This window comes from Salarias fasciatus, chromosome 10 (genome assembly GCF_902148845.1).
Source record: "Salarias fasciatus chromosome 10, fSalaFa1.1, whole genome shotgun sequence".
Taxonomy (NCBI): domain Eukaryota; kingdom Metazoa; phylum Chordata; class Actinopteri; order Blenniiformes; family Blenniidae; genus Salarias; species Salarias fasciatus.
Window position 1 is genome coordinate 19,855,634 of NC_043754.1, and position 12,783 is coordinate 19,868,416.

The window sequence follows — 12,783 nt, forward strand, 5'->3', positions numbered from 1 at the left end:
AAGAAACAAAACCAATTCCAAGAAAAGCACTTTGTATACGGCCAAGACAGGCTCTCCTCCCTGCTTCCACCTCTGCACACAGCATGATTTAATTCATCTTGCTTTCTCCTTCCCTCTCTTGATTAATCTTCATTCTTTTGCTGCATTTCATTTGAATAGTTTTATCTTCTCCAGCCAGTGCCGAGGATGACTCCCATCCACAGAGAGCAGGAGATGATGAGTGTGCCTCGCCTAAGTGGCTGCAATCATTTGTGATTAGTGGCTGCTGCTACTTTTTGAGAGGAGCACATCAAAGTTTTATTATTGGGTGTCAGAGTGGGCGATATGGGGTGGGGCAGGGGTAATTACACTCTTATAACCAACCTCCTCCCTATTCTGGGTGAAATCTTGTCTTCCCAGCACGACGTGGAATCTAAATATGGGCGTATTTAAGAATAGTTGTACATCTACAACACTTTAGAGGCATTGACAGTGAATTGCTTCAACGTTGCTTGATTAAAATTAAACCTAACACGACACTGCCACTTGAAAAGCTTTGTTTATTGGCTCAGTTTCTTTAAATTCTGGTAACATGTTGTTGCACCCTTTCTGGGACTTGAAACTTTGTGGATATATACTATTGAAAATATATTGGTCCATCTGCATATGGCAGTTTTTTTGCAATCAAATCCAGTAGCCAAAATGTCTAAGAAACAAAGGACATCTCACCAAACATGCTAGCAACGCGAATATATTTATTTTTATGCCTTAACAGCGAGGAAGTCCCACCTACATATCACCAACGCATCAGTTCTGCTGTTAAATCATGCATCCACCAGGTCATCCATCCATCACTTCATCTGTCTGTCCAGCCACCGATTCATCTATCATCATCCATCAATTATTCCAGCCAGTCACCCACCTATTAATTCATCTATTAATCCGTGCAACCACCCATTTATCTATCATCCATCAACTCATCCGTCCATCACTCACCAATTCATTTATCAAACATCAATTCATCGGACGAGCTATCAATCATCCATCAATTTATCCAACCTACTGACCTACATTCAGTAGTAAATCAATTAATCCATTCACAAAACAGCCATTAATCCAATCCATCCATCCATAGATTTACATGCCCATTGATCCATCCACCGATCAACTCATCTATCACTTTAATTAATTCATCCAATTATCCGTCAATGTTTGTTGGAACTGGAATCAATCCCTGTAGTGGAAGCCCCGTGGAAAAGTCTCAATAAAATCTAATACTATCAATTTACCTCTAAAGTAATTCTTTCATCTTCATGTGCCAGTTAAAGAATAGTTTGAAGTAGTTTCTGAAACCTTTTTTTTATTTTACGGCACTGTTTCTCCAGAACATTAACTTGTCTCAAAGCGGAGGTTGTTGTTTTCAGCCATTCAGATCAAATAGTTTACTACCCCAGTGCTCTTGGTCCTCTGGAAATCTCTGGAAATTCATCTCCTCCACAACAACTTTGGGAAAGTTTTCCTGCACAAGTCTTCATCACATCTCGGCCAGAATCCTGAGACTTTCTCTACATGGGACTGATCAGACGTCTCTTCGTCGGCTCCAGCTGGATCAAAACGTTACTGCCCGACTTCTAACGGGGGAAAAGAAAGAGGAGCAGATCGCTCCCCGTTCCAGCCTCACTCCACTGGCTTCCTATCTGCTTCAAAATAGTTTTTAAGAGTTTACTGCTTGTTTTTAAGGCGTTAAACGGGTTGGAACCTTCTTATTTATGGGAGCTTTTACATGTCCACGCTCCGGTTTTATCGCTGAGGTCGGCTAATCAGATGGGACTTTAAAGTTGGAAGATGCAGACTCAGAAATGGAGGTGGCCGTGCCTTTTCTGCGGCTGCACCGGCTGTGGAACCGCTTCCCGTTGAGTTCCGTTAGAACCGCTCGGTGTAGTGATGCCTCCATGCGCCCGCTCGAAACACGTGCTTAAAATACTCTGTGTTTTTTTTGAAAAATGTGTTATAAGTTGACTTGACTCTCTGCATCTCGCAACATTTATCAAGACTCCCGTTCTCTTCTGTTTGTCGAACTGCTTTTATTGCACCCTGCCGCATTACAAACCAGTCAGGCAAAAACTAACAAAGGCAAGTTGTCCGGAGGCTCTTTAATAGCCATGTTCAAGCCATTAAAGTTAACTACAAATTACTCATGCGGTGGCGGCGACTGGTAAGTTATTGTTGCCGGCATCATATATAATCTGACATTTGATCATTTCCAACAAGATCCAATTATTACCCTTCAATTCAAAAGGCAACATCTATCATTTAGCCTTTTAGTGAGTGTGTGTGCAGGGGTGGGCTCGGCTTTAGCTGCATTTATCTCGACTCAAAGTTGTCTCATTACGCTGTTTTCAGACAAAACCTCTTAGCCTGAACCTCGCCAGCCTTCAGTGGACGGATCACCCACCGTGACTCTTCCCCTCCTCCACAGGAGAGCAAGGGGAGTGTTTGTATGTGAGAGCTCTTCTCAGTCCTTTATTACAAGTGCCATGTGGGTGTATATTTGAAGCACAACACACTGACAGCGCTTTGCCGGGCGAGATGGGATGTAGGTGTCTTTGTCTCGCGCACATTAGAGAACGATAAAGTGTTCGAAAAAAAAATATATAAGTCCAGTTTATGCATACTAAACTGTTAATACCTATAAAATCTTGAGTAAATGTTTCGATCTGTTCAGAGTCTCTGATTGCAGTACGGTTGCTGTATTATTAGATGCACGGACATCTTTGTTCACTGGGCCCATTCATGCTACAAGGCCAAACAGCAACGCTCTAGTAAAGGTGAGCTCCACAGCAGAAACGAGATGTTCAGCTGGCTCAAAAAGATTTTTTCTTTCTTTCAAATACAGCAGAAGGGAGTTCATAAAAAGAAAGCGTGTTTCCGACAAACAGGACGGGGTAGGCGGATGTGCCCCCGTATTCTAGGTCGATGCCTTCCATCTTCTGCTGGATTCTTTTTATCGCAGGCAATGGGAAGACATCTATCATCCGCTCACGGCGGCTGAGAAGACCTCGCCAACGGACCCAACAAAACATGTTAAATCATTTTGAGAGGGAAACTTTGAGACCACACCAGTTAAAGGATAAACTTTAGTGGATGTTAGTCGCCTTAAAATAGTGGACGTTTGAGGTGGCGCTTTATGTGTAGACCTGCAACTGTCATGAACAACCACGTGTTTAATGTTGATTCCTAACCAAAACCCAACTAACATTTAGCATTTCCAGCTGAAAACGCTTTCAAGACCTCCCCGCTGCTGGTGTCTTCTCCTCGAGCACATGGCTGTGTGAGCTCAAACCTGTTTACCAGCACTGAGCTCGGCAGAGCTGACATATTAAAAAGGTCATTGTTCTATGGAAACATCACCATCTGTGAATCCTGAGTGTGCTAACAATAGTCAAAAGAACAAGCCACAAAAGCGTCATATGCTTGTTTTTTTTTTCTGTTTTCGTGGATGTAAACTGCTGCAGACCAGAGCGAAGAGAAAATAGCTGCACAGCGATCGGATACTTACTTTCGCGGTGTCAAAATCTCTGGGCTGGAATATATTGTTTATTTAAAGGCAGCACAGGCAGACTGCAGGTCATGACGAACTCCCCAACTTCGCACACATGAATTCACTCATCATAGCAGGTGCGAGTCTGTTTTTTGCGAGAAAAAAAAAAAAATCCCAGCGTGGGTATTGAGACGACGGTAAAGTAACAAAACCCACACCTCGGCTGTGAGTCAGGGAGTGTAGAGGATGTTTACAATGTAGGGACGGCTTAAAAAAGGATGCAGTGTAGTTGCATTCAACACATGCACAACTGTTTTGGGAGCTTTATTCAAAAACTAAAATAAACTGAGGATGAGTCAGACTGTGCTTCTTGTTTCTTGAAAGTCTCCCGTTGCACTAAACTGTGAAAATAGCTCTTTTGATCCACAAAAACGCACATCGAAAATAGGGCTTTTTCGGGCATCTGGAGCATCTCATGAGTGTAATTTTTGCTTGAATCACATTTGGCTGGATAAAAAAAAAAAAAGAAAACTTACGGCAAGCGTAAGCAGTGCCTTCGGTGGAGGCTCAGAGAAGAATGACCAACAGTCAAGACGGGGAAAAGTAACTGAAGTCGGTTTCAAAGCGCTCCACTCCCTCCCTGTCTCTTCGGCCTCTCTGTTGCCTTCCACCTCACACTCACAAACATAATCCACCGCCGTGAATTCAGACTCCGATGGCAGATGTGATATTTTGAAGGGGGCAACGCTGTTTGGAGGCTGCCTGGTGGAGGTTATGTCATAATGAAGCAGTGCAGCTGCAGCGAGGATGCCTGGGAGGGATCACAGGAGATCAAGGAGCCCTCGTCAGAGAAGAACACCTTGCCCTTGACAGCCAGCTTGTGGGAGTCGGCTCACCGCCGTTCGGCACAACAGCAGATAAACACCGAGTTCGGTTTAGCATACGCGCGAGGGCTTTCTGCGAGCGTGCCCTTGTGTCGTATGTTAGAAAGCGCGGTTCTGAAAGGCGCTGCGAAGGAAGGCCCGACACGCCAACAGACGCAGGAGGTGCGCTCGGAAGATTTATCACAGTGCAGAAACAGCCGAGTTAGGAGCGCATGTACAGAGCAGTGTTTTGTACTCATGCATAAATTCTAAAATTGAGGAAAAAGGTCAGAACATAACAGAAAAAGTGCACAACAAACAGCAGATATGCTATAAAACTTGGGGAAAGAGAGAGATGAACATGAAAGAGCAGACTGCGGAAGGACAGAGAAGCGATGACGTGATGGCCATCTGTAAATGTTTTACTGTCAGCCACATTTAAGTGCTTTAAATGTATTTCCTACAGATATATTTTCCAGTGTGCGCTGCAAGCCATTTGCTTTAAAGCACTTATTGACACATAATGTTGGGTGAGAGGCCAGCGGTGCATCAGTGTAATCTCATTACATTTGCTGTCTGTGAAGAAACACATTGCAGATTTGAATTTGGTTATCTCATCTTTAGACTAATTCAATTCTACTGGCGCTTGTGTTGCACTACATCCCGGCTGTTGATCAAACTGGCCTTCGATGCGATGAAACATGCGACGGTGTGACATCAGTTTGAGATTCAGCACAAACAAAAATTGACGTTACTTTTTGCTTAACAACACAGTCAAAAAGCTTGGAGTTGCTGGACCAATAAACGTGCACAAAGGCAGGATCTGGTGGACGGCTTTTCTCGATTTGTGTGCAAGTCTTCTCCTTTCTCCTCTTCATCATAAAAGTATTTGCCGTCTTTGTATTCATCTTCTGTGCGGTCTGCTTCTTGGAGCTTCGGTATTGATGCTCTTCACTGTATTCATCTTCTGCGTTCTTTGTATTCTCCGCGTTCGTCATTGTCTTCACTTTGTGTTGGGAACTATTGTCTTCTTCAAACTCAACCTGTTGGTCTTCTTCATCCACTTAACCATTCTTTTTCACATTCTTCGCTTTTATCATCTTCCTGCTTATTTAATTTTTTTTTCTTTGGATTTTTTTTTATTATTATTCTTCATATGATTGTTTCTCTCACCCTTGTCTACGTCATTACCTTTATATGTGTTTTCTTTATTGTCATACTTTGTCTTTGTCATTACTGTTCTCTTATTTTTTTGTATTGGTGCTCTTCTTCTACTCTATCCGCCATTGTATATTATTCCTTCTATTCTTGATCCCCTCGGTTTTTGACAGCGTCGCTTTCTTCTTTGTATTCGTCACCGTGTTCTTGGTATTCATCTTTTTGATACGCGTATTCTGTTTGGTATTTGTACTCTATATTTTCTCCCATATTTTCATATTTTTCATGTTTGTCATACTTGGCTTCTTCACTCTCATTTTCACGTTCATCTTTGCATTATGTTTCTATCGTTTCAGTTTTCTCTATTCTATTTGCATTCTTCTATATATTCTTGATATTCATATCAGGAAACATTCCTCAGCAACAGTCAGTGGTTATAAAACATTTATATTGTAAGTCTGACATCGGTCGCATTACTTGTTGTAAATTGCAATACAGTGAAAGTGATTTTTCTTCTTTATCTTCTTCACAATTTGCATTCCATAATCCTTTCTGTATTTCTACTTTTTTTTTACAGATTTTCACGACCATTCAGATTATTACTATTTATCACACCCAGGCTTCTCTTGATAATCAGATTTTTTTTTAATTAATTGATTAATTAAGTTGAATTTTTTTTTTGGCATGGTGGGCCGGATGGGAGCCTCTTGCGGGCCAGTTGTGGCCCACGGTCCTCATGTTTGACACCCTTGAGCAAACGCTGTTTCCTTGTCCATTATGCTTGCATGTCTTCATCATTTCTGCTTAAAAAAGAAACAAACAAGCAAAACCCAACAAAAAAACTAAACTGTCTACATCGAGGGAATGTGACTTTCTAAGTGTCTGAAAAGAAAAAAAAAAACTGAAATTAATGTAGCAACTTGTGTCACAAAAGAGTGTGTGCAACAAAGCAAAGAGATGCCTTGTTTTTAGGGTGCGTTTGTTTTTACAGCCTCACTGCAGATGCATCATCACACATCTTCAGCTTGAGCGATCGCACTAACAGCAGCGACACACATGCAGAGAAAGAGCATCTCTGGCATTATTTGAAGTTGCGTTTGTCCGTCTGACGAATATAAACAGTTCTAACTCTCACTTCCATTTGTTTTTTGTTTTTTTTTCTCCCTCTTTTCTTACCAGCTGCTGTTTTCTTCCTCCGTCTGACTAAATTTGACTGTGCGCCCAGGTATTTTATTAGATTTTGGTTTGTTATTTTCTCTCTGGAGAAATTAATCATGCAAAGTGCTTTTTTTTTTTTTTTTTTCTCTTTCTTCGAATGGTTTTTCCACTCGGTGATTCGTCTTGAGTGCGCCATAATTATTGCTGATAGCTCACTCTCCTGTTAGTGCGGCAACATCACTTCAAAATCTCATCATCAGGCTATTGACGGACTCCGTTATTTACAGTACGCATTCAGATTGGAGTATTATTGGGTTTTTACAGTCGGAGCAAACCGTGTGAGCGCTGATGATTAAATACTGCAAGCATCCGCCCGTTCTGTTCGCTTCTCAGGTAAACCGCTGCCAGTTTCATGTGGTGGGCTAACTGCATCGCAATTCTGAATAAAAACTGTTTTTCTCCAGTGAAACTCTCGCGCTGCTTTTTTCCTTCGAATGGTAGCCAACATCTTTGGTGAGTGCGAGCATGTGGGAGGAAGGTTAGACGCGCACGCACACACACAACACACACGCACACGCAGGTTCAGTGTAGGTCAGGTTGAGAGAGCTACAAAAGCAACAGCAGCAAAAAAAAAAAAGAAAAAAAAAAAAGAAAAAGAACTGAACTGCAGCAAAAAAGAAAAAATAAATACCTCCCCATCTCCGGAAAAGCTGCTAATTGTGCATTTACCAGTAAATGAGGAAGAAATAATGCCGGCGTTTTGATCATTTGACACCTTCACGTTGTCGCCCTCGAAGACCTGGCGCCGTTGCGATTGCGCCGATCGTGTTGTTTCTCCGCGTGATGAAAGCGCGACAACCCCGCGCGTCTCTGCGAGCGCCGTGCGGACGCAGCTCGGGATCCAGAGTGTCCTCTGGCCCACGTGCCGTTAACTTTAGCTCGCTGAATTATTTACTCAACGTCTGGGGGAAAATTATGCCGCCGAAGTGGAGCCGCAATCTCCGTCGAAAACTTAAGCTGCTTTGCCCTCAGCAACCAGTGCATAATTATATACATTTCAGGCCTGCTATAGCTGCCGTGACATTTTCCATATGATCTCTATTCTTATTAAATCTGTTTGTATGGAGCCGGCTATGCAAATGTGTTCGATACAAACATGCATTTTGGAAGACGGGGCATGAAAAGTATGCAAACTGCTGAGGGCAAAATAAACAATACACTAAAAAGAAGCGATGCATCAGCAAGTATACACTTGCTTAACAGCAGCATCTGCATATGTGGAACTTCCTACATAATGTCACCGTCGTAGAGCGAATGCTGAAGCGTGCTACTGGGAGGTCAGCTGTTTGCTGCATGCTTCCACATGTAGAATGTGACGTGCGAAAAGTTCAAAAACAACAACAAAAGGTGGAAAAATAAAGCGACGTACAGAAAAACTAATGATCTGGACTCAGCAAGAATTTAAACTCATCATCATGACTCCATTGGTAATGTAAAAGTTGAAGATATTTAAGAGAAAAGGGGCAAAAAAAAAATCACTTTTTTTTACATTTCTAAATCCATGAAAATCTGAAGAAATCCAGGCGTTCTAATCACAGAAGGGTTAATGATCCAGAACGTGGCACAGGCACAGAAAAGAAGACAATATGTCCAACTAAACGCAGCTAATTAGAGCTGTGACAGGATAATTGGGCAGGATAAGAATAAACACGCAGGTCATTAAATGTTTAGGGACATAGGCTGATTTTATTAAAGCAGACATGATGAAAGCCCAACATGTTTGGAAGGTTGTTTTAACCTCGTTCCAGATTAATCAGGCAGAAGAGTCAAAGTTAATGCGTCTCCTTAAAGTGCAAGTAAGGTGAGAGAATATTAATTACTAGTGTGAAACTTCCTGTACGCACATCTTACCTGTAATCAGTTTAACCTTCCTACTTTGGGTGATACTTTTTTAGGGATAAGACAGTAAGAAAATCCCCGGTTTGAGGACCTGTACCCTTCATTTACTTAAGCAAAACGTTGAATCAGTATTTCACCACAGTCGTTATTTTAAACAGATATTTTTTTTAAATTTGAATAATGAACTGAAGTGCTTTGATTCTTTTATCATTTCTCAATAAAAACACTGAATAAATATTTTCTCTCTTGGCAGATCGAGTTAGTTCAGGAAAGCCGCCTGCTGATTTCTTAAAAAAAAAGAAAAAAAAAAGAAAAAACATATCTAAAGCGAGTAAGCCAGATATTTATGTCTGTGTTGACTCACCCTGATGGCAAAATGCCAGGTCAAAAGCCAACAAGCTACTTGACTTTTATTAGGAGGCTGAAGATGCTCGGCTGTGAAAAGTTTCTCACTTCAAATACTGCATGAATACCCTGAGAAACGGAAACTGAGAGGAAAAAAAAGACATTTTATGATAATGAGTGAACGCTGCAGTGACACCAAATACCTCATTAAACCTAAAAGTGGCAGTATTTATACAGCAGTGTGAGGAAAATAGTTGAAACCATCAAGATTATCGGTATTTATTTGTGTGAACATATGGGCAGGTCTTCAGCAGCAGGTTAATATCATTTCGACACGTTCTTCACGTGAACACATGAGCTGTTCTGTCGTTTCTGTTCAACCTATCAGGCGCAAACTCACAGAGCGGGGTTTGAAACAGACCTGGAGGTTAATGGCATCAGCTCGGGCTAATTGGAGTCGGGAGTGAGCAAATGTGGAGTCTAATTAATGGAACACAAACATAAAACTTTGACTCATAAACATAAATTCACACACACATACGCACACAGACGTGCAGGAGTCATGGAGAAGTGTTGATTTCCAGAGTTCGGATATTAATCAGTGCCGGGAAAGGAGTCAATTAAGTCGATCTTCAATTTAACACTTAAATAGTTTATTGCTCAGTGCTGCTTGTAATGGCAATATTGAACAGTGTTTAACAGCAGGTTGTTGGCAGATAGCCCAAACTCTTCATTATTAAAGGTAAATCTACTTTGTCTCTGCTGTGTTGCAGTGTAGTTTTGAGTAAAAAAACAAACAAGTAACACCAAATATAGCAAGCTAACGAAAAAGTTTTCCTTTTTTTTTTTAAATAGGGCAAAATCTAAAGTTTCACTCAAAGTGAAAGTGGATGCATGGTGTGAGCTGGGATTGCCTATTCTCACCTCATGTTGTGGGTAACAGATTCCTGCTATTAATACACAGACGTGCAGCTGGAAATGACCCACTTGCCACTTCAGAGAGCGAGCGCGTGCGAGAGTCCGACTTAGATGTGCATGAAAACAAAAGAAGGAACTCCAGCTGATTACCATAATGCAAATGTTGGCTCTTTAAAATGGGTGAGCACCTCGCAACAAAATCGCAGATCGGATCCACAACACGGCAAACTACAACCTCAGCAATGAGCGTTCAGCTCAAGTTAAACCCGACAAGAGAAACTCTTCAAGTTTCTCACATGTTCTGACGTCTCTTTGTGTTCCTTCAGTACATCGCAAAAACCACACTTTAAGTGTTACTTACAGAAGACATTTAATTGGTACTTTTAAATTAACTCGAGAGCTTTTTAGCATCTGAACTTCTATTGAAGTGAAGATGAAAGAAAACTTTGTATTTTAATATAATTTTGTAGCGTTTGTATAATCTTCCCCTGCTGTATTCTGACAGCGAGGTTTAAATCTGTAACCCTGACCCTGCGTTGCAGCGCAAATACAGAATTAGCCCGCCGGAGTCGTGTTGGTATGCAGTTTTGCTTCACTTTGACAAGCTGCTTTGTTGCAATGTAAAGATAAAAAAACCCAGATGGAAATGTGTTTCTTGGTGACAGCCTCTGAATAAAACGTCTATAAGTGGCTGTCAGCGTTTGAAGCCTGCCTCCTCTGCGCGTCTGCATTGTTTTCCTCCGCTCGAAACGATGCAAACGTGCTCACTTTAAAACCGACACCTCCGGCGCACGCGCTAATCAGCAGATGTGGCGAAACGGCGGTACTCACGCCTCATGTCTCTGAAGTAGATGGTCTGTCTGTTGGGGTTGAGCAGCTGGATCACCGAGTCGTCGTTGTCCTTCACCCGACAGCTGATGATGGCCATCTCTCCCTCCACCACCGACACATTGTCTGTCACCAGGTTCTGACTCACCACTGGACAAACACACACAAGGACACATTAATCACTGCTGTTAAGGGGAAAATAAAAAAAATATAACAAGGAATCAAAAACTACAGTGATTTCTGCTTCTCGGATTCAAAAACAGCATCGCAGAACAAACTGTGCAGCAGATACTGTAAGATTAATGGAATAAAAGAACCGGAATCAGAGAAAAGGTTAAAAAGTGACATTAAGAGGACAGCAAAAAAAAGAAAAAAAAAAAAAAAAGAGGAAAGAAAAAAACTGTTGCAGCACAATAAATCCATTCAGAGAGTGTTTTCCACACAGCTTCCACAGCTGCAGAGCTGGAGGTGAGAGAAGACGCCATTACCCGAGTCAGCCACGACGAGTGACTCAGGTGTGTTAATGGAGAGCGTGTGGGATGCGTGGCCACGGCGGTGACTCACACACCTGTGGTTATTGAGAGGGTCGGGACACGGCGTGGGTCGGAGCCGCCCCGGGGATGAGTGTGAGATGACATGAGACGATGACGAGACAGCAAAGACAGACAAGGAGGAGGAGGGGAAAGAAGAAAAAAAATCCATACTGATGTTTTATCTCTCAGGAATGAGTCAAGTCAACTTTTAGGAAAGCTGTTGAAACACAGGGACAGATGGTCGAGTCAGATACCAAAACAGACTTTAACTGACCGTCCCTGTTTTCCATTTTCACCTCTAAAGACTTTCATATTTAGTCATTAATGATTTCTTTAATTTAGACTGTTTCTGATGCACAAAACTACGTTAGTCAGTTGGATGAAGATGCTCCATAATCTGGAGGTTAGTGCTTCCTAAAAGGAAATAACTGAAGACAGAGAAGATGCAGCAACAAAGCAGCTCAGGCCACTGAAACGACAGTAAATCCATGACTAATTTCAAATGATTACCTACTTGAAGCCAAAACTTGTGGTGTTATAGTAATATTCCAGTGCTTTCTGAAGAAATCCAACAAACACATCACTCCACCACGGATTCTGAGAGTATTTTTTTTCCTATTACAGTGTCCTAATCCGACTTTCTCAAACATCGTGGTTCAGTGTGAGATTTAATGAGCATCAGCATACATAGACAAACAACGGGGAACAAACAGAGCTGAGTGACTGCAGATACTGCAGCTCAGAGAGCCTGTGGGCTGAGAGAGAGAAAAAAAATTGGTCACGGCCGTCATCGGTCATCAGTCGCTACTTAGATTGCTGCACTTCCTTGTTTCACAAACAATATCTCTGCCTGGAGAATGAAAATTGGATTCTTTCTGGCTCTGCGCTGCTTTGATTTGAAAAACTACAGTAATAACATCTCAGACTTTGCTTTGGGGGAGCATCTATTGTTGAGGCTGATGGTGAGCCTTGAGTGGCTTTGGTTTGTTTTAAATGATCACTACGCTAGGCAGATCGCCAGCGCTGGCTGCTGGTTATGTTGGTCCCCGGCGCTTTATTTCTATGTTGTGAGATACTCAAGTTCTCACACACACACTCCGACACATCGCAAGCTACACAGAGACTGAGTAACACAATCAATGCAACAATTTAGGAAATCATTTTCCTGCACTTGAAATGTTCTTTCCTTCTGCTCTGCACCGTAACAAACCACCGAATTAGAATGTGGCGTGGGACGTTCTGCAGGAGTTCACACCGTGTGTGTCCACTTTACATGACAGCCTGTCTAAACACCATCAGCAACACAGCCAGCAGTGCCCGGCCTCGTGAACTACAACAGAACCGGCAGAGCAGCCAATCAGAGGCGCCGAATTACCTCAGTTGTTTGCACACAACTGACATGCAACCATCCGATCAACCTACGGCCCGACTGACCCGGTCCTGCATGCATAAGTAGATCGATCAGTGGCTCAAATATGGTCGCTTTGACAGTGGGCTGCGTGCAGCATAGACGAGCCAAGTAAAATAAACACTGAGGAGAACTTCAATAACAATGTAGCTC

At 42.2% G+C, this 12,783-nt stretch overlaps 1 protein-coding gene across 5 annotated transcripts in view; it reads right to left on the bottom strand.

Annotated features, from left to right (window-relative positions):
- cadm1a (cell adhesion molecule 1a) overlaps nucleotides 1–12,783 on the bottom strand; it is a 396,714-nt gene that overhangs the window by 80,953 nt on the left and 302,978 nt on the right. For all 5 annotated transcript variants that reach the window (XM_030100926.1, XM_030100925.1, XM_030100927.1 and 2 more), the window contains one exon: nucleotides 10,693–10,839. In XM_030100926.1, the coding sequence (XP_029956786.1) occupies nucleotides 10,693–10,839 (147 nt within the window). The remainder of the gene's footprint in view (nucleotides 1–10,692; nucleotides 10,840–12,783) is intronic.